Source organism: Petromyzon marinus, chromosome 74, assembly GCF_048934315.1.
Source record: "Petromyzon marinus isolate PM22_M1 ecotype Great Lakes invasive population chromosome 74, UKy_Petmar_22M1.pri1.0, whole genome shotgun sequence".
In the NCBI taxonomy this organism is placed as follows: Eukaryota; Metazoa; Chordata; class Hyperoartia; order Petromyzontiformes; family Petromyzontidae; genus Petromyzon; species Petromyzon marinus.
The window spans coordinates 7,163,940-7,185,444 of NC_133740.1; the positions used below are offsets into that span (position 1 = coordinate 7,163,940).

At 53.2% G+C, this 21,505-nt stretch overlaps 2 protein-coding genes across 3 annotated transcripts in view; both read right to left on the reverse strand.

The window, feature by feature from the left end:
* The window catches only part of LOC142907035 (nephrin-like), a 99,025-nt gene extending 92,454 nt beyond the window's left edge, over positions 1–6,571 (reverse strand). The window contains exons 1-3 of the mRNA XM_076055964.1: positions 6,260–6,571; positions 5,985–6,094; positions 1,937–2,140 (exon numbers count right to left, since the gene is read on the reverse strand). Of these exons, the coding sequence (XP_075912079.1) occupies positions 1,937–2,140; positions 5,985–6,094; positions 6,260–6,413 (468 nt within the window). The 5' untranslated portion in view covers positions 6,414–6,571. The remainder of the gene's footprint in view (positions 1–1,936; positions 2,141–5,984; positions 6,095–6,259) is intronic.
* LOC116958207 (calmodulin-regulated spectrin-associated protein 1) overlaps positions 1–21,505 on the reverse strand; it is a 296,794-nt gene that overhangs the window by 260,716 nt on the left and 14,573 nt on the right. The gene's annotated exons all lie outside the window — the stretch shown is intronic.

The following is a 21,505-nucleotide window of genomic DNA, read 5'->3' on the forward strand; positions in this document are numbered from 1 at the left end:
AGAGACCCATACTCACAGAGACCCACAGAGACCCATACTCACAGAGACCCACAGAGACCCATACTCAGAGACCCACAGAGACCCACTCACAGAGACCCACAGAGACCCACGCTCATAGAGACCCACAGAGACCCACGCTCATAGAGACCCACAGAGACCCACACTCAAAGAGACCCACAGAGACCCACACTCATAGAGACCCACAGAGACCCACACTCATAGAGACCCACAGAGACCCACACTCATAGAGACCCACAGACACCCACACTCATAGAGACCCACACTCATAGAGACCCACAGAGACCCATACTCATAGACCTACAGAGACCCATACTCATAGAGACCCACACTCATAGAGACCCACAGAAACCCACAGAAACCCATACTCATAGAGACCCACAGAGACACACGCTCATAGAGACCCACAGAGACCCACACTCATAGAGACCCACAGAGACCCACACTCATAGACCCACAGAGACCCACACTCATAGAAACCCACAGAGACCCACACTCATAGAGACCCACAGAGACCCACGCTCATAGAGACCCACAGAGACCCACACTCATAGACCCACAGAGACCCACACTCATAGAGACCCACAGAGACCCACGCTCATAGAGACCCACGCTCATAGAGACCCACAGAGACCCACACTCATAGAGACCCACAGACACCCACACTCAGAGACCCACAGAGACCCACACTCATAGAGACCCACAGACACCCACACTCAGAGACCCACAGAGACCCACACTCGTAGAGACCCACAGACACCCACACTCATAGAGACCCACAGAGACCCGTTAAGTGAATGAGTTAAGGGCATGCATACCCCTCCACGCTCTCCCTCCACGTTCACGCATCTCGCGTGAAACCTCTCCGCGTGGCGTTGCGGGGGCCCGCGTGTTGACGTCACAATAAATATGAACACAGAACCAAAGAGCACTCGTATCGGGAGCCCGGCGACACTTCCGTGGGGAATAGAGGACGAGAGAGAAAGGGGGGGAAAGGAAAGAAAGAAAGCAAAATAAAATAAAATAAAATTTAACCCCCCCCCCCCCCACTGGCGGCAGAGCATCTCACCGGCAGTGCCGGCTCCGGCACTGCCGGTGAGATGCTCTGCCGCCGTTCACGCCAGCAGCCCCCCCCCCCCGGTCCCCCCCCCTCTCCCCCCGCACCCCCCCCCCCCCCCAATCCTTCTGGCCCGGTGTAACAAAATCCAAAATCTGCCAATCAACCCGTTACTGTTTCACGACCGCCTTGATTTAACTTTCGATTTGAAGCTTTCGTGACTGCAAGGATTCATCTTCTTTGGTTCTTTCGGTAAAGTCACCACCACCACCACGTAGAATGAGATGTAAAATAATAAATTGATAAAATAAAATAACGCGATAATAATAATATTCTCACGACGTTTCGGCCACAACACAAGCGGCCTTCATCAGGTGAAGGGACGAGACTGTCTTCACTCCAGCGCTGTCCTCCAGACAGTCTAGTCCCTTCAACCGGATGAAGGCCGCTTGTGTTGTGGCCGAAACGTCGTGAGAATATTATTGCGTTATTTTATTTGATCAATTTGTTATTTTATTCTCATTCTACGTGGTGGTGACTTTACCGAAAGAACCAAAGAGGATGACGCCCCGCTTTAAGTTGACGCTCTCGCGACCGCAGGGATCCACGCTCTCCGGTTCATTCGGCGAAGTCGCCACGGCGACAGCAGAAAGAAAAAGCACGACGTTTCGGCCCACAGCACAGGCGTCCGTCATCGGGTGAGAAAACGATTTTGACTGCAGGTATTGCGGTTAATGCAGTAAACATGAATCCCCTTTGTCAAAAAGGTTTCAGTTTTGTTGCAAGAAAAAAAAAGGGGGAAAAACCCCGATGATGAAGTTTTAAGTTGAACAAAACCCGGCCGTCGCGTCAGCCTCTCACCATGTCGATGGGCGTGCGCGCGAGGTCGTCCTCCGTGATGGGGGTCTCGCCCGCGCCGCCGCCCAGCACGTGCAGGCCCTTGTCGGCCAGGGCTCGCACCACGGCCCCGTGACCCCCGCCGGGACACGCGGAGGGGCCCCTGTCGCCGCCGCCGCCGCCGCCGCCGCCTCCGCCGCCGCCCCCGCGCATCACCAGCAGGCAAACCTACGCGGGGCGCCGGCCCCGGACAGCATCCCACGCGGAGAGGGAGAGGAGCGAGAAGGGAGAGAGAGGTGAGAGAGTTGAGAGAGATGAGAGAGAGTTGAGAGAGAAGCGAGAGAGAGATGAGAGAGAGATGAGAGAGAGATGAGAGATGAGAGAGAGATGAGAGAGAGATGAGAGAGAGATGAGAGAGAGATGAGAGAGAGATGAGAGAGAGAGATGAGAGAGAGAGATGAGAGAGAGAGATGAGAGAGAGATGAGAGATAGATAAGAGAGAGATGAGAGAGAGATGAGAGAGAGTTGAGAGAAAGTTGAGAGAGAGATGAGAGAGATGAGAGAGAGATGAGAGATAGATGAGAGAGATGAGATGAGAGAGATGAGAGAGAGATGAGAGAGAGTTGAGAGAGAGTTGAGAGAGAGTTGAGAGAGAGATGAGAGAGAGATGAGAGAGAGTTGAAAGAGATGAGTTGAGAGAGAGTTGAGAGAGAGATGAGAGAGAGATGAGTGAGTTGAGAGAGATGAGAGAGAGATGAGAGAGATAAGAGCAATGCGAGAGAGATGAGAGCCATGAGAAAGTTGAGAGAGATGGGATGCTGCTGGATGCTGCGTCTAGATCAGTGGTTCTTAACCTGGGTTCGATCGAACCCCAGGGGTTCGGTGAGTCGATCTCAGGGGTTCGGCAGAGCCCCCGCCACGGAGGTCCGGACACACTTGAATTATTGTGTAAATTTGTGATGACACACACGGCCCGCTTGGCCATCACTGGCTGCAGATGATCATGCTACACTGCTTGGCCAATCAGCGCTGCGGGGAATTTAGTGCGTACTCAGTAGTCAACGTGTGACTGTTGTTGTCGTACGTCGTGTGATTTCTTTAATATTTTATCCATACTATGTCGGGCAAAAGAAGAAAGTGGTCGGACGAATATGTACAACATGGATTCTCATGTATCACGGAACGTGATGGGAGTGAGCGTCCTATCTGCATGATTTGCAACGCCAAGTTGAGCAACTCTAGTCTTGCACCGGCAAAACTAAAGGAACACTTCTTGAAGCTGCATGGAGACGGGGAATACAAGAACACAACACTTGCTGAATTCAGGGTGAAGAGAGCCAGATTCGATGAAAGGGCCACTCTGCCTGCTCTTGGATTTGTACCTGTTAACAAACCGATCCTGACAGCATCGTACGAAGTTGCTTACCTGATCGCAAAGCAGGGCAAGCCACACACCATTGGTGAAACACTTGTGAAACCAGCTGCATTAAAGATGGCGAATCTGATACTCGGAACAGCGGCCGAAGGTAAATTATCCCAAATTCCCCTTTCAAATGACACCGTCAGTGACAGAATAGAAGACATGAGTAAAGACATCTTGGCTCAAGTAGTCGCGGATCTGATTTCAAGCCCGGCAAAATTCAGCCTTCAACTCGACGAAACCACAGACGTTTCTGATCTAAGCCAGCTTGCTGTTTTTGTACGCTATGTGAAAGACGACATGATAAAAGAAGAGTTTTTATTTTGTAAGCCTCTTACAACAACAACGAAGGCAGCCGATGTGAAGAAGCTTGTGGATGACTTCTTCAGAGACAACAATCTTTCATGGGATATGGTTTCTGCAGTTTGTACGGACGGAGCTCCAGTCATGCTGGGAAGAAAGTCTGGTTTTGGTGCGCTAGTAAAGGCCGATGCACCACACATCATTGTGACGCATTGTATTCTGCACAGGCATGCGTTGGCAACAAAAACCTTACCTCTAAAAATGGCAGAAGTATTAAAAACTGTGGTGGAATGTGTGAACTATGTGCGAAAAAGTGCTCTGAGGCACCGCATCTTCAGTGAGCTGTGTAAAGAAATGGGCTCTGAATTTGAGGTACTTCTGCTCCATTCTAATATTCGGTGGTTATCCCGGGGACAGGTGCTGAATCGTGTTTTTGCCATGCGTGTGGAATTAGCCCTGTTTTTGCAAGAGCACCAACACTGCCATGCAGATTGCTTCAAAAATCCTGAGTTCATTCTCATTTTAGCGTACATGGCTGATATATTCGCAGCTCTCAATCATCTCAATCAGCAGATGCAGGGTGGTGGAGTCAATATCATGGAAGCGGAAGAACACCTGAAGGCTTTTAAAAAAAAGCTACCGTTATGGAAACGACGAACAGAGAACAATAACTTCGCAAACTTCCCGCTTCTGGACGACTGTGCAAGTAAGATCGAAGATGTGTCTGGAATCGGAGATATTTCTGTATCCACGGAACTGAAGCAAACAATTGCCACGCACTTAGATGAGCTTGCAAAGTCTCTCGACGGATATTTCCCTACAAGAGAGTCATATCCAGCATGGGTGAGACAGCCGTTCACGTTTGCTGTTGAAACAGCAGATGTCAATGATGAATTCCTCGACGAAATCATTGAAATTCAGCAGAGCCAGGTTCAACAGCAACTCTTCAGAACAACAACGCTCTCAACGTTTTGGTGTCGACAAATGAACAAGTATCCAGTTATTGCTAAGAAAGCCCTGGATTTTTTTATACCATTTGTTACAACATATCTTTGTGAGCAATCCTTTTCGAGGATGCTGGACATAAAAACGAAGAAAAGGAACAGACTTTGCTGTGAAAATGACATGAGAGTGGCACTTGCCAAGGTGAAGCCACGCATATCTGAACTGATCTCTCAAAGGCAACAGCAGAAGTCACATTGATTTCCAGGTATGTAATTTGTTGTGAGTTTATGCATTGTGTTGGTTTTATTCTTTGAACAAGGTAATGTTCATGCACGGCTCATTTTGTGTACCAGTAAAAAACATATCTATGTCTTGAATTTGAAAAAAATCACATTTTATTTTTCACTAAAGAGGGGTTCGGTGAATGCGCATATGAAACTGGTGGGGTTCGGTACCTCCAACAAGGTTAAGAACCACTGGTCTAGATGATACCCACCACACACCCCTCAGTCTTGTCCGGCCTGCAATACGCATCTCACCGATCGGATATAAAGCGATCGAACGAACGCTACTACACCGCGCGGGTAGGAATAAGCGGTGGTCACAACGGTTGCCTTGGCGTAGCATCAGCATCATCATCACCGTCAGCATCGCACGGGGAATTGGGATACTGCTGGATGCCACTTCTAGATGCGACCCACCACGCACGCCCCGGTCTTTGCTCGGGCCCTGCGTTACGCACCTCGCGTGTTATCGCGGACTGTGCTTTACCCCCCCCTACATTATATATTGATCACATTGATTATCAACATAATACACATCGTAACGAGATCATTTCTGTAATGCGGTGTCCTCCAGGAAGGACACCACCCGACGCCACGGTACACAGAAGAACCGGACAGCAATATGTTTCGCCGCACGCAACCTGGGAACTTCTTTCACGACTCCCGGAATTCGGTTTGGGTCCCGGTTAAGCCTCCTCCTCCGTCGAGGAGGAGGAGGCTTAACCGGGTCACCGAGCGGAACCGTGGCGACAACCACGGCGACGACAAGGCGCGCGTCTCGCACGCCGAGCTTATTTCGCCGACCGCGCTAATCAGAAGTGCTCTGTGCGGGGCTCCGTGCGAGTCCATGCGCGCGTGTGTACGCACGGAAGGCTTCTCTCACACTGTGCGTGAATAGCCGACCGTGGAAAAAAATCGGAACTGCCCCGCGGAGCTCCGTGCGAGTCCATGCGCGTGTGTACGTACGTACGTACGGTGTGAACTTCTTTCACACCGTACGTACGTGGCCTTCCGTCCAAACTGGAGGTGCGGGGGTGGTGGTGGTGGTGGTGTTGGTGGTGTTGGTGCTGGGGGTGCTGGGGGTGTGGGGAGATGACACCAAGCTAAAAGCACCGCACACCTGAGAGTAGAGCTCGCCGGTGAGCAGCAGGCGGGTCACGGGAGGCTTGATGTGCTCCTGCTCGTACTGGTCCGTGTAGAAGGGGTCACGCAGGTCCTCAGGCACGTGGTCTGCGGAGAACGCGCAGGGGGGGGGGTGGAGAGAGGGGGGGGGGGTGGAGGGGGAGGGACAATGGTTGCTCGCGGCGACGAGCGCGGAGACTGTCGCGCGGCGGTGTCGTCGCCGCGGCGACTACGGCCGTTGCCGCCGGCGACGGCGGCAACCGGCGCGCTCACCTGCGCCGTACGCCTTGCCGAGGAGCCAGGCGAGGCTGGCGGCCGTCTTGGCCCGGTGGGCGTCGTAGCGTTCGGGGGGCACGACGGCCGGGCCCCCCTCCCCTGCGGCCGCCCCCCCGCCCCAGCCGTTGTCTTGCGCCAGCGACTCCGACATGACCCCCCCCCCTGGAGAGGGCCGAGAGGCAGGCCAGGGGGAGGGGATATCAGAACACAGCGGAATCCCATCCTCCCCATCCTCCTCATCCTCCCCATCCTCCTCATCCTCCCCATCCTCCCCATCATCCCCATCCTCCCCATCCTCCCCATCCTCCTCATCCTCCCCATCCTCCCCATCATCCCCATCATCCCCATCCTCCCCATCCTCCTCATCCTCCCCATCCTCCCCATCCTCCCCATCCTCCTCATCCTCCCCATCCTCCCCATCCTCCTCATCCTCCTCATCCTCCCCATCCTCCTCATCCTCCCCATCATCCCCATCATCCCCATCCTCCCCATCCTCCCCATCCTCCCCATCCTCCCCATCCTCCTCATCCTCCCCATCCTCCCCATCCTCCTCATCCTCCCCATCCTCCTCATCCTCCTCATCCTCCCCATCCTCCCCATCCTCCTCATCCTCCCCATCCTCCCCATCCTCCCCATCCTCCTCATCCTCCCCATCCTCCCCATCCTCCTCATCCTCCTCATCCTCCTCATCCTCCCCATCCTCCCCATCATCCCCATCCTCCCCATCCTCCTCATCCTCCTCATCCTCCCCATCCTCCCCATCCTCCCCATCCTCCTCATCCTCCTCATCCTCCCCATCCTCCTCCTCCTCGTAAACTACGGCGATTGGTTCCACGAAACCGGCCGTTAAAGCGATTTGGTCCTTAAGCGAGCGTGGGGAATGGACGTTACAAGGCTCAATTTCACGATAACATTCAAGCAACGGATATTGTTATTCTTGGTGCTTTCGGTAAAGTCACGTTGAAGGGAAACAATCAAATAATAATGCATATAAAACAATACAATTCTCACGACGTTTCGACTGTTTTTCATTACAGTCGAAACGTCGTGAGAATTTTATTGTTTTATATATATTATTATTATTTTATTGTTTCCCTTCAACGTGACTTTACCGAAAGAACCAAGAATGTGAATCACTGCAGTCACGAAAGCTCGAAATCAAAATTTTACAGATATTGTTCTTTTTCAATATTTAAACAATACGTAAAGATGCTGACAACATCATAAACACAAAATAGTATTAGAAACGCGGATAATCGATGCATTAATTAACATTTACTTTGCCTACAACAGCCCATCGTTAACAGGGCAAGAATGGTCAGTAAGCGAACACATTGGGCTCTACTCTTTGGTTCTATTGGGTAAAGTCACGTAGGTAAAAAATAAAAAAACAAAAATCATGATGTTTCGGCCACAACACAAGCGGCCTTCATCAGGTGAAGGGACGAGACTGTCTGGAGAACAGCGCTGGAGTGAAAAAAGCCACGCTCAGATCACGACCTTTAAGCTGTGTGAGAAGAAACAAAGCGCCTTGACAAAGGAATTAGCATATAATTTAGCATTGAAATGGCTCATTGAAATAGCTAAGTTAAAGTATACACATCCGCAGAGGCACCCCTTGACAAAGGCTCTGTGAAGGCACTACACTACGATAAACTACACTCTACGTTACTATACACTACACTACGCTACTATATACTACGCTAATCTACTATATACTACACTACTATACACTACGCTACTATATACTACGCTACTAAACACCACACGACACTACTATATATTACGCTACTATACACTACACTACTATACACTACACTACACATTACGCTACTACACATTACGCTACTACACACTACGCTACTATACACTACCCTACTATACACTACGCTACCATACACTACGCCACTATACGCTACGCTACCCTACACCACACCACTCTACGCTACTATATATTACGCTACTATACACTACACTACACACTACGCTACTACACACTAGGCTACGATACACTACCCCACTATACACTACCCCACTATACACTACGCTACCCTACTATACACTACGCTACCCTACTATACACTACGCTACTATACACTACGCTACTATACACTACGCTACCCTACTATACACTACGCTACCCTACTATACACTACCCTACTATACACTACGCTACTATACACTACGCTACTATACACTACGCTACTATACACTACGCTACCCTACTATACACTACCCTACTATACACTACGCTACCCTACTATACACTACCCTACTATACACTACGCTACTATACACTACGCTACTATACACTACGCTACTATACACTACGCTACTATACACTACGCTACTATACACTACGCTACTATACACTACGCTACTATACACTACGCTACTATACACTACGCTACGCTACTATACGCTACGCTACTATACGCTACCCTACTATACGCTACCCTACTATACGCTACCCTACTATACGCTACCCTACTATACGCTACCCTACTATACACTACCCTACTATACACTACGCTACTATACACTACGCTACTATACACTACGCTACTATACACTACGCTACTATACACTACGCTACTATACACTACGCTACTATACACTACGCTACTATACACTACGCTACTATACACTACCCTACTATACACTACCCTACTATACACTACCCTACTATACACTACGCTACTATACACTACGCTACTATACACTACGCTACTATACACTACGCTACCCTACTATACACTACGCTACTATACACTACGCTACTATAGACTACGCTACTATACACTACGCTACTATACACTACGCTACCCTACTATACACTACCCTACTATACACTACCCTACTATACACTACGCTACTATACACTACGCTACTATACACTACGCTACTATACACTACGCTACGCTACTATACACTACGCTACGCTACTATACACTACGCTACTATACACTACACTTCTATACACTACAATACTTTACACTACACTAAGCTACTATAGACTAAACTACGCTATACACAACAATACACTACACTGTACACTACTGCACCATACTAAATTCAAAACTAACTTCTTTCGAACAGCTTTTTGTGTTTCGTTTGTTGTCCGTCCCCCCCCGGCACCTCCGATAAGCCACGGTTGGCTACGCACGGTGCGAAAGAAGTTCAACTCGCACACACACACACACACAGAGATGCAACATAGCGGTGTGGGGGGTTCCGGCAACATCACCGCATTTCTGGGTTTTGATCTTCCGCGAAGCTGCTCATGGTCCACCCCTAAACCGCATCATCCACTGCACAAACCGTGGCAGCAGCGGTAGATGCGGACACACCTGACGATGCGTAAATGGAAGATTAAAAACTCTCCAGGAGTAGCTGGGGGGCCGTGGTCATCCAGGACAGAGGCCACAATCCAAGGCGCAACGAAGCGTTGCTGCCACCCCACCCCCATCCACAAATTACGAAGAAGGAGGACATCACAGCGACGACGATGATTATGACGATGATACACTCACTAACTACTTCGCTACTGGAGCTAACGCAGGTTTATCTGGGCTTGGTCACCCGAATGTGAAATTGTAAGCTGTTGCTCTGCATCTACATTAGCTGTACGAAAGAACACGATTGCCCATAGACTAACATTGCTTCGGAGTCTAACATTGCCCATAGTCTAACATTGCCCCAGAGTCTAACATTGCCCATAGACTAATATTGCCCATAGTCTAACATTGCCCATAGACTCACATTGCCCATAGACTAACATTACCCATAGACTAACATTGCCCATAGATTAACATTGCCCATAGTCTAACATTGCCCATAGACTAACATTGCCCATAGACTAACATTACCCATAGACTAACATTACCCATAGACTAACATTGCCAATAGTCTTAACATTGCACGTGGACATTCTAAACCTGTGCAGTGTGCGGCCGTGGTCACCCAGAACCGACCGTGAGTACAAGGCGCAGTGACGCCATGCCCCCATCCACAGACTACCAAGAAGGAGACGTCACAGCGACGACGATGATGACGACGATGATGACGATGATGACAACACACTACTACTCCGCGACTGCTCCCGACGCAGGTTGTATCACACTACTACTACTCCACGACTGCTCCTGACGCAGGTTGTATCTGCGCTTGATCAACAAAGATGATGGCCACCTTCTGTCTTCGATGGCCGGCCAAAAGCCGCCGCCGCGAGGACGATGACCGGAGTGGTCGTGATGATGACGGCGACGGCTTAGAGCCCCTTGACGAGATCGGCAAAGCAGCAAGGTTAGCGGTGGTTCATTTGTGGCAAGAAGCACTTTGTGTGCGTGCGTGCGTGCGTGCGCGCGCACGTCATTGAGTCCGCCACCTTACAAGCAGCGCATTCGTTCGGCACATGCCGGGTGGAGCCAGGCATATAGGGCGCAGGGGGTCGCGAGGGAGAAGAGTTAACGACGCGGAAAGATGGATGGCGGGGGAGCGATGGGAAGAGTAGGGAGAGACATAGCGGGAGGCGTAGAGAGGGGGGGGGGTGGTGTAGCAGGCAAGGACCTCGCGCACCCAGCGATCGAACGCCGCTCCCTCGCCCGTCGGTGACGGCCAAGCCCCAAACGTACGGGCGGCAGCAGCGGCAGGAAGAGCAGCAGCAGCAGCAGCAGCAGGAGAAGCACACCCACACCCCAGCGATGGCTTCTCTGTTGCGACAAAACAGATGCGGCGTCGGCATCGCCGTCGAAGTGGCGTGCGGTGGCTGCGTGGCGGCGGAGGAGGAGGAGGCAGCGCCCTGCCGCTCATTTCATCCTGCACATCGGGCCTACGCTGGGATTGCCATCGCCGTTGAAAACAAAGATCCCCCCCCCGCCGCCGTGTAGGCTGTAACAGGCTGTATAGGGGCAAGTGCTGTTAGTAGCGAGCACCTCACACACAGACACAGACAAAGATCCCCCATGTAGGCTGTAACAGGCTGTAGGGGCAAGTGCTGTTAGTAGCGAGCACCTCACACACAGACACAGACAAAGATCCCCCGTGTAGGCTGTAACAGGCTGTATAGGGGCAAGTGCTGTTAGTAGCGAGCACCTCACACACAGACACAGACAAAGATCCCCCGTGTAGGCTGTAACAGGCTGTAGGGGCAAGTGCTGTTAGTAGCAAGCACCTCACACACAGACACAGACAAAGATCCCCCGTGTAGGCTGTAACAGGCTGTAGGGGCAAGTGCTGTTAGTAGCGAGCACCTCACACACAGACACAGACAAAGATCCCCCGTGTAGGCTGTAACAGGCTGTAGGGGCAAGTGCTGTTAGTAGCAAGCACCTCACACACAGACACAGACAAAGATCCCCCGTGTAGGCTGTAACAGGCTGTAGGGGCAAGTGCTGTTAGTAGCGAGCACCTCACACACAGACACAGACAAAGATCCCCCGTGTAGGCTGTAACAGGCTGTAGGGGCAAGTGCTGTTAGTAGCGAGCACCTCACACACAGACACAAAGATCCCCCGTGTAGGCTGTAACAGGCTGCAGGGGCAAGTGCTGTTAGTAGCGAGCACCAACAACAACAACAACAACCGCCATTCGCCACTAAGTGGCGGTGACGTCACCACGACGCTTGTGCCAGGCTATGTGCACCGTGAGGCCACGTGAAGTGTCGAACGCCCGCTGGCAGGAGGTCACTGGGCAGACCCAGGTGCCACGGGTCGACTGACTGAGATGACTGGCTGATGCACCACCTGTGCCCCCTACTGTGCCAACCTGCTGTGCTTTAGCCACCCGGCATTCCGCTCGTTGTTGTGAGCGTCGCTCCTCCGCCCTCCGTTGTTGTTGGAGGGCGACTGCCTCCAACTGCCCAGTAGCATCCTTCACGAGCCTCCTCCACAGAGGCCGTTGTTGACACCGCTGGTACCAGTCATCGGCAAGTCCACTCAGCTCCACGTCCTCCTGTACCACATCACTCCATCTCTTCTCTAGCCCGTGCCGCGCCCGCTCAGCCCCCTCAATCCGGCCAAACAAAAGCTATTTCGGCATGCGGTGGCTGGGCATGCGGGCTACATGACCCAGCGAGCACCTCACACACAGACACAGACACAAAGATCCCCCGTGTAGCCTTTAACAGGCTGTAGGGGCAAGTCCTGTTAGTAGCGAGCACCTCACACACAGACACAAAGATCCCCCGTGTAGGCTGTAACAGGCTGTAGGGGCAAGTGCTGTTAGTAGCGAGCACCTCACACACAGACACAGACACAAAGATCCCCCGTGTAGCCTCTAACAGGCTGTAGGGGCAAGTGCTGTTAGTAGCGAGCACCTCACACACAGACACAGACAAAGATCCCCCATGTAGGCTGTAACAGGCTGTAGGGGCAAGTGCTGTTAGTAGCAAGCACCTCACACACAGACACAGACAAAGATCCCCCGTGTAGGCTGTAACAGGCTGTAGGGGCAAGTGCTGTTAGTAGCGAGCACCTCACACACAGACACAGACAAAGATCCCCCGTGTAGGCTGTAACAGGCTGTAGGGGCAAGTGCTGTTAGTAGCGAGCACCTCACACACAGACACAGACAAAGATCCCCCGTGTAGGCTGTAACAGGCTGTAGGGGCAAGTGCTGTTAGTAGCGAGCACCTCACACACAGACACACAGATCCCCCGTGTAGGCTGTAACAGGCTGTAGGGGCAAGTGCTTTTAGCGAGCACCTCACACACAAAGCTCCCCCGTGTAGCCTCTAACAGACTGCAGGGGCAAGTGCTGTTAGCAAGCACCTCACACACACACAGACACAGACAAAGCTCCCCCGTGTAGCCTCTAACAGGCAGTAGGGGAAAGTGCTGTTAGTAGCGAGTATCAGCAGCAGCAGCGCCTATGAAGGCTACCGGCACTGTGGCACACGAGGGGGTGGGTGGCCAGCACCACAAAGACAAACATCCCCCATATATCCTTAACAGACTATAGGGGCAAGTGCTGTTTGCGAGCACTGCTTATGAAGGCTGGCACAATGGCACACAAAGGCAAAATCATAGATCCTCCATATAGCTTTAATAGACTATAGGAGCAAGTGCTGTGAGTAGCGTGCAGCAGCGCCTATGAAGGCTGCCGGCACTGTGGCACACGAGGGTGTGGGTGGTCAGCACCACGCCCGGCCGCCTTTGTCTCCCCAGCTGCAACGCTTACTGCACACCGCACCAGGTACTCATTTTTGAGGCCGATTCGACCTAGGCGAGACCCAGCACTGGTTCAAGTTAACCGTCACCGATGGTGTTGGTGGCCTTGAGCGGGAACGTGAACGTGTGTCGCCGGTGTTCGCAGCGCGACGCGCCAACCCCGCTTGTGCCACTGCTCCCCAAACACGCAAAGACAAAGATCCCCCGTATGGCCTTGACACTGTGGGGGCAAAGTGCTGTTCGCAAGTTCCAGCAGCGGCTACGCAGGCCCGGCACACGGGATGGCCTGCACCGCGCCCGGTCGCCTCTCGCCTACTGCCGCGCCACGCCGCGCCGCGCCGGCTACTCATTTTGAGGCCGAGTCGACCTAGGGGAGGCCCGGAACCAGTTCAGATAAATCGTCGCCGGAATCGAGCTCGTCGCGCTGGCGCTCCCCGTCACCGCCGGCGCCAGCATCACCGCCAGCATCACCACCAGCATCACCACCAGCATCACCGCCAGCATCACCGCCAGCATCACGACCAGCATCACCGCCAGCATCACCGCCAGCATCACCACCAGCATCACCGCCAGCATCACCGCCAGCATCACCACCAGCATCACGACCAGCATCACCGCCAGCATCACCGCCAGCATCACCGCCAGCATCACGACCAGCATCACCGCCAGCATCACTGCCAGCATCACCGCCAGCATCACCGCCAGCATCACCGCCAGCATCACCGCCAGCATCACCGCCAGCATCACCGCCAGCATCACCGCCAGCATCACCGCCAGCATCACCGCCAGCATCACCGCCAGCATCACCGCCAGCATCACCGCCAGCATCACCGCCAGCATCACCACCAGCATCACCACCAGCATCACCACCAGCATCACCGCCACCATCACCGTACGCACAAGAGCCCCCCCCGTGTGGAAAATCACCGAGCGCGTCCTCGCTTTGACGCACGGCAAGTCGCGACGGCAGATCCATTGTCGCGCCGATTCGCTCTCAGCAACGGGGATTTGCGTTCGAGGCACAATCCGTCGCGCACACCACCGCAGACGCAGCCGCAACACAGATTCGGTCAGCGCAGATTCGGCGACATCAGAGATTCGGTCGGCACCACAACATGGCAACCGCAGGCTCGTGGCGGACACCCGATTCAACTTCGATCGCCGCGGCGACGCACACGGACCGACAGTTTCCCCGGGTTGCGGGAGACCCCCTGCCCCCCACCTCCCTGCCCCCCCCCCCTACAAATCGTGTCGACGAGTAAAAGAAGGAAGAAAATTCGACGCGCGGACATCTTTCGCGTTCGCTGCGCGAGCGAAAGGCAGTGTGCGGATGAACGCCGCGGAGCGAGGAGGCGCACCACAGGGCAGCCGCTGCCTTACGCCTCCTCGCTCGGAGCTCCACGGTGGTCGGAATTTATCTTCGATTTTGGGGGGGGGGGGGGGGGTAGCTGCGCCTGTGTTCACGTGTGCAACAACGCAGGTGAAGAGATCCCGCAGCGACACAGGGTGTCACGCTCACCAACTCGGATTCACGCCCGAGAGCGGACTCGCCACGTTCACGCGCCACACGTTCACGGCCGTGGCAACGGACGTCTCAGCCGCGGCAACGGACGTCTTCAGCCGTGGCAACGGATGTCTCACACGTGGCAACGGACGTCTCAGCCGCGGCAACGGATGTCTCACACGTGGCAACGGACGTCTCAGCCGTGGCAACGGACGTCTCAGCCGTGGCAACGGACGTCTCAGCCGCGGCAACGGACGTCTCAGCCGTGGCAACGGATGTCTCACACGTGGCAACGGATGTCTCAGCCGCGGCAATGGGTTCTCACACGTGGCAACGGATGTCTCAGCCGTGGCAACGGATGTCTCAGCCGTGGCAACGGACGTCTCAGCCGTGGCAACGGACGTCTCAGCCGCGGCAACGGATGTCTCAGCCGTGGCAACGGATGTCTCAGCCGCGGCAATGGGTTCTCACACGTGGCAACGGATGTCTCAGCCGTGGCAACGGATGTCTCACACGTGGCAACGGACGTCTCAGCCGTGGCAACGGACGTCTCAGCCGCGGCAACGGATGTCTCACACGTGGCAACGGACGTCTCAGCCGTGGCAACGGATGCTCAGCCGTGGCAACGGACGTCTCAGCCGCGGCAACGGACGTCGCAGCCGTGGCAACGGACGTCTCAGCCGCGGCAACGGACGTCTCAGCCGTGGCAACGGATGTCTCAGCCGTGGCAACGGATGTCTCACACGTGGCAACGGATGTCTCAGCCGCGGCACCGGATGTCTCAGCCGCGGCAATGGGTTCTCACACGTGGCAACGGATGTCTCAGCCGTGGCAACGGATGTCTTCAGCCGCGGCAACGGATGTCTCAGCCGCGGCAACGGACGTCTCAGCCGCGGCAACGGATGTCTCAGCCGCGGCAACGGACGTCTCAGCCGCGGCAACGGACGTCTCAGCCGCGGCAACGGATGTCTCAGCCGTGGCAACGGATGTCTCAGCCGCGGCAACGGATGTCTCAGCCGCGGCAACGGACGTCTCAGCCGCGGCAACGGATGTCGCAGCCGCGGCAACGGATGTCTCAGCCGCGGCAACGGATGTCTCAGCCGTGGCAACGGATGTCTTCAGCCGTGGCAACGGATGTCTCAGCCGTGGCAACGGATGTCTCAGCCGCGGCAACGGATGTCTCAGCCGTGGCAACGGATGTCTCAGCCGCGGCAACGGATGTCTCAGCCGCGGCAACGGATGTCTCAGCCGTGGCAACGGATGTCTCAGCCGCGGCAACGGATGTCTCAGCCGTGGCAACGGATGTCTCAGCCGCGGCAACGGATGTCTCACACGTGGCAACGGATGTCTCAGCCGTGGCAACGGATGTCTCACACGTGGCAACGGATGTCTCAGCCGTGGCAACGGATGTCTCAGCCGCGGCACCGGATGTCGCAGCCGCGGCAACGGATGTCTTCAGCCGTGGCAACGGATGTCTCAGCCGTGGCAACGGATGTTTCAGCCGTGGCAACGGATGTCTTCAGCCGTGGCAACGGATGTCTCAGCCGTGGCAACGGATGACTTCAGCCGTGGTAACGGATGTCTCCGCCGTGGCAACGGATTTAATCGCGATGACAGATTCATTGTCGCGCCGATTCGCTCTCAGCAACGGGGATTTGCGTTCGAGGCACAATCCGTCGCGCACACCACCGCAGACGCAGCCGCAACACAGATTCGGTCAGCGCAGATTCGGCGACATCAGAGATTCGGTCACCACAACAACACGCCACGCTGTTGTTCCCCTCCCTGCTCTCTCGTGTGACACGGAAACAACGATTCACTCACAAATTATTGAATGACTGCAGGGGCCCCCAACCCCCCCCCCCCTTTAGCACCACCACTCCCCCTCAACCCCCAAAAGACATCTGTGAAAAGCTTCAGAGCTCATCGGATTCATCGCTCTAAATTAAGACTCCCATTGTTATACCGAAGGGGGACAAACAAGTGGAGAAATAGCGCAGAGTGACGGTGCCGGGCAGAGTGGCATCGTAGCGGAGTAGTTTGGTAAGGGCCCTGGCGGAATTAATTAAATGCCCGCCCCCCCGCCGCCCCCGTCCAATCAATTTGTTTAAAAAAGAGCTTTACAGCTCTTCAGATTCCGCACAGTCTAAATGAAGATCCCCATTGTTATTCTGGAGGCGGACAAACACGCTTGGAGTAATAACGCCGAGTGACGGTGCTGGGCAGAGCGGTTTGGCATGGGCCCTGGCGGAAACAATGAAATGGGGACTTCCCTACTCTTTCGTTATTTCGGTAAAATCACGTAGGTATAAAATAAAAAAATATATATACCTACGTGACTTTTATATATATACCTACGTGACAACTTTACCGAAAGAACCAAATAGTATGGATTCCTGCAGTCACGAAAGCTTCAAATCAAGACAAACAAACGGTTGGTGCTGTTAGCGTCAGGATGTTGTGCTAACCAGTGGTGTGGCCAAACCCTGTCTCACCAGCGCGTACGTGCTACTCGTTCACGTCTTAGTTGCCATAGGGTAGACCCAGGAACGGTTCGGATATCACCGCCCGCCGATGTCGGCAGTGGCAAGGAATCGAACTCAGGTCGCCGGGTTCCTAGCGCGGTACCGATGAACTATGAGAGCCACCGCTCCTCCACTACCTCCGTTTAATATACAGGCAGAGACAAATATTCTCCGTGTCGCTTTGAGCAGACTGCTGGGGCGCGAGTGCTCTTAGCGAGCACCCCGAATATATTTATGAAAAACAAACGAGAGCTCTGTAGCTCATCGGATTCCCCTGGCTTGCAAGTACAGCGTAAAACCTCGGGATTTTCGAGCATAATTCGTTCCGGAAACGTGTTTGTAATCCAAAGCACTCGTAGATCGAAGCACTCGTATGTCAGTTGTGATCGCGTGACGCTCGGCAGTACAAAGCGTGCACACGTACTACTCTTTGGTTTTATTTCGGCAAAGTCACGCAGGTAAAACGAATTAAAATAAACAATTAAAATACGACGTTTCGGAGGCAACGCAAGCTTCCGCCTTCAGGTGGGACCAGTCACAGCCAAAATCGCTGCGAGGCTCTGGGAACCTAGCGCTTAAATACAGGTTGAGGTGGGGCGGGGGGGGTGTGGGAGGGGCCATGTGGGGGGACTTACGGTGGGGTGCGGAGGGGGGGGATGGGTCCTTGTGTGTGTGCAGGGATGAGTTAATCCGTCTTTTGTTGTGTGTAGGGTGCGGGAGATGGGTCACCGTGTGTGTGCAATATACGTACTACTACTCGTATTGCAAGACACCCCCCCCTCCCCCTTCTCGCACGTTTATCAAATTAATATTTATTTAAAACGTTTAGCTCGTCTTGCAAAACACTCGCAGACCAAGTTGCTCGCAATCATTATGAGACCTCCGTTGCCAGTAACAAGATATAGGAATAGGTTTTACCCTTTTAACTGGCACAAAAACTGACACCTTTGTTCAAGGCATCATGTTTGCAATAACCACAACACAAGCAGTCAAAATGCAAACAAAAAAGACAACTCTGATAATAATATTGGCACTGTCCTTGAATTTGATTGGTCCACACCCGAGACGGCTTTTCTTAGAGCCTAGTCTTATGGCGTCATCTGGTCCAACACCAATGGAGACTAGGCTCTAAGAAAAGCTGTCTCGGGTGTGGACCAATCAAATTCAAGGACAGTGCATAGTATTATCAGAGTTGTCTTTTTTGTTTGCATTTTGACTGCTTGTGTTGTGGTTATTGCAAACATGATGCCTTGAATAAAGGTGTCAGTTTTTGTGCCAGTTAAAAGGGTAAAACTTGCTCGCAATCCACAAGCTTTTACTGTCTAAATAAAAGGATTCTGAATATCTATAAATCGTGTTTTTTTATATATATATTGTTTTTAACCAGGTAAGGCCCCCAACACCGAGCTACGGATGAATAGCTCCTCTTCAGGAGTGGCCTGGCGGTCACAAGTTACGTCAGCACGACCAAGTGGCGGCTTTCCATCGCGTCGCAATTTAAAGCAGCGGCCAAACACTCCGAGCGTGTGACGACGATTCGAAATGTGGGGGAGGAAAAAGTGGGGGACCCGGAGGGAAAAAAATCCATGCCACCACGGGGAGAGAGAGAGAGAGACACGCAAACTCCAAATATACAGCAGCAGCAGCAGGCATCATCAGGGTCGGGATCGAACCCACGACCTACCGCATGCCAGGCGAGGTAGTTAACATCTCATAGCCACCTTGATGATTATGATGATGATGAAAGAGAGAGACACGCAAACTCCAAATATAAAGCAGCAGGCGTCATCAGGGTCGGGATTGAACCCACGACCTCCTGTATACCAGGCGAGGTAGTTAACATCTCATAGCCACATCCACACTCCAAATAAACAGCAGCAGACGTCAGGGTCGGGATCGAACCCACGACATCCTGTATACCAGGTGAGGTAGTTAACATCTCCTAGCCACCGTGACAATGATGATAGAGACACGCTAACTCCAAATATACAGCAGCAGGCATCATCAGGGTTCGGATCGAACACACGACCTCCTGTATACCAGGCGAGGTAGTTAACTTCTCATAGCCACCGTGACAATGATGATAGAGACACGCTAACTCCAAATATACAGCAGCAGGCATCATCAGGGTCGGGATCGAACCTACGAGCTCCTGTGTACCAGGCGAGGTAGTTAACTTCTCATAGCCACCGTGACGATGATGATAGAGAGAGACACGCTAACTCCAAATATACAGCAGCAGGCATCATCAGGGTCGGGATCGAACCCACGACCTCCTGCGTACCAGGCGAGGTAGTCAACATCTCCTAGCCACATCCACACTCCAAATATAAAGCAGCAGGCATCATCAGGGTCGGGATCGAACCCACGACCTCCTGTATACCAGGCGAGGTAGTTAACATCTCATAGCCACATCCACACTCCAAATATACAGCAGCAGACGTCAGGGTCGGGATCGAACCCACGACCTCCTGTGTACCAGGCGAGGTAGTTAACATCTCATAGCCACCGTGATGATGATAGAGACACGCTAACTCCAAATATACAGCAGCAGGCATAATCAGGGTCGGGATCGAGCCCACGACCTCCTGTATACCAGGCGAGGTAGTTAACATCTCATAGCCACCGTTATGATGATGATGAAAGAGAGACATGCTAACTCCAAATATACAGCAGCAGCAGGCGCCATCAGGGTCGGGATCGAACCCACGAACTCCTGCGTACCAGGCGAGGTAGTTAACATCTCCTAGCCACATCCACACTCCAAATATACAGCAGCAGACGTCAGGGTCGGGATCGAACCCACGACCTCCTGTGTACCAGGCGAGGTAGTCAACATCTCGCCAGCGTGCAGCCTCCCCCCACCTCTGTCGTGCCCCAGCTGGGCCTCTCCGGCCCGTGGGCTCCCCCCCCCCCGGGTGAGGCCGCAACCCGGCCTGGACACTCCCCCATGAGCCACTGCACCCTGCTTTGAATTCACAGAATCTGAAGGCGGCAAAGCAAAAAAAAAGAACACAGATTTTTTTAAACAACGCAGATTCGCCCAGAGTTGGGTCAATCCGGGGCTAAAAAGAAATCAACACCCCCCCCCCCCCCCCGGGCGGCGATTCACCCTGCCGCGAATATTGAAGCGGGTTTAGATCCCCTGTTGTCGGGGTGGGGAGCAGATGGGGACGAAAGCAAATCAGCCACGTGGGAACCCCGTGGGAATTCGTGGCATCGACTGCACCACCGTCTCCCTTTCTAGGAGTGGTCGACGGCTGGGATTGATAAAAAGGCTGCCGGACACCACCCCACCGCAAACACAAACTCCATCGCCACCACAACCATCACGACTCCTACCAACATCACCACCACCATCCACTCACCATCACCACCACAACCTCCATCACCACCACCACCATCCCCACCACCGGTTCCCGGTCAAAAGCTCTCGGGGGCCGAAGGCCGAAACCGCTCTGGCCAGCCGTAAAAATCCACCCTTGGACATTTCGGCTAAAAAAAATCCACCACCACCCCTCCTGCCCTCTCCTCGCCAGAAAAAGAAAAAAAAAACAGCCAGTCCATTGCCCGAGCAATCGGAATCCAGAGCAGAGTATTTAGTTGACACACGACTGCAGGAGAAGGAATCCAAAGAGCTATAAAGCTCTTTCTCAAATACGTCCCAGACAAGAGGTCCGCCATGGGGGTCAGAACGTTACAACAACTACGAACGATACATAATCGAGGCTTTTGGGTTACATCGCGTAAATATACCACCAACACGACATTGTTAAACCCACCACCAACACGACATTGTTAAACCCACCACCAACACGACATTGTTAAACCCACCACCAACACGACATTGTTAAACCCACCACCAACACAACATTGTTAAACCCACCACCAACACAACATTGTTAAACCCGCCACCAAGACAACATTGCTAAACCCACCACCACCAAGACATTGTTAAACCCACCACCAACACAACATTGTTAAACCCACCACCAACGCGACATTGTTAAACCCACCACCAACACGACATTGTTAAACCCACCAC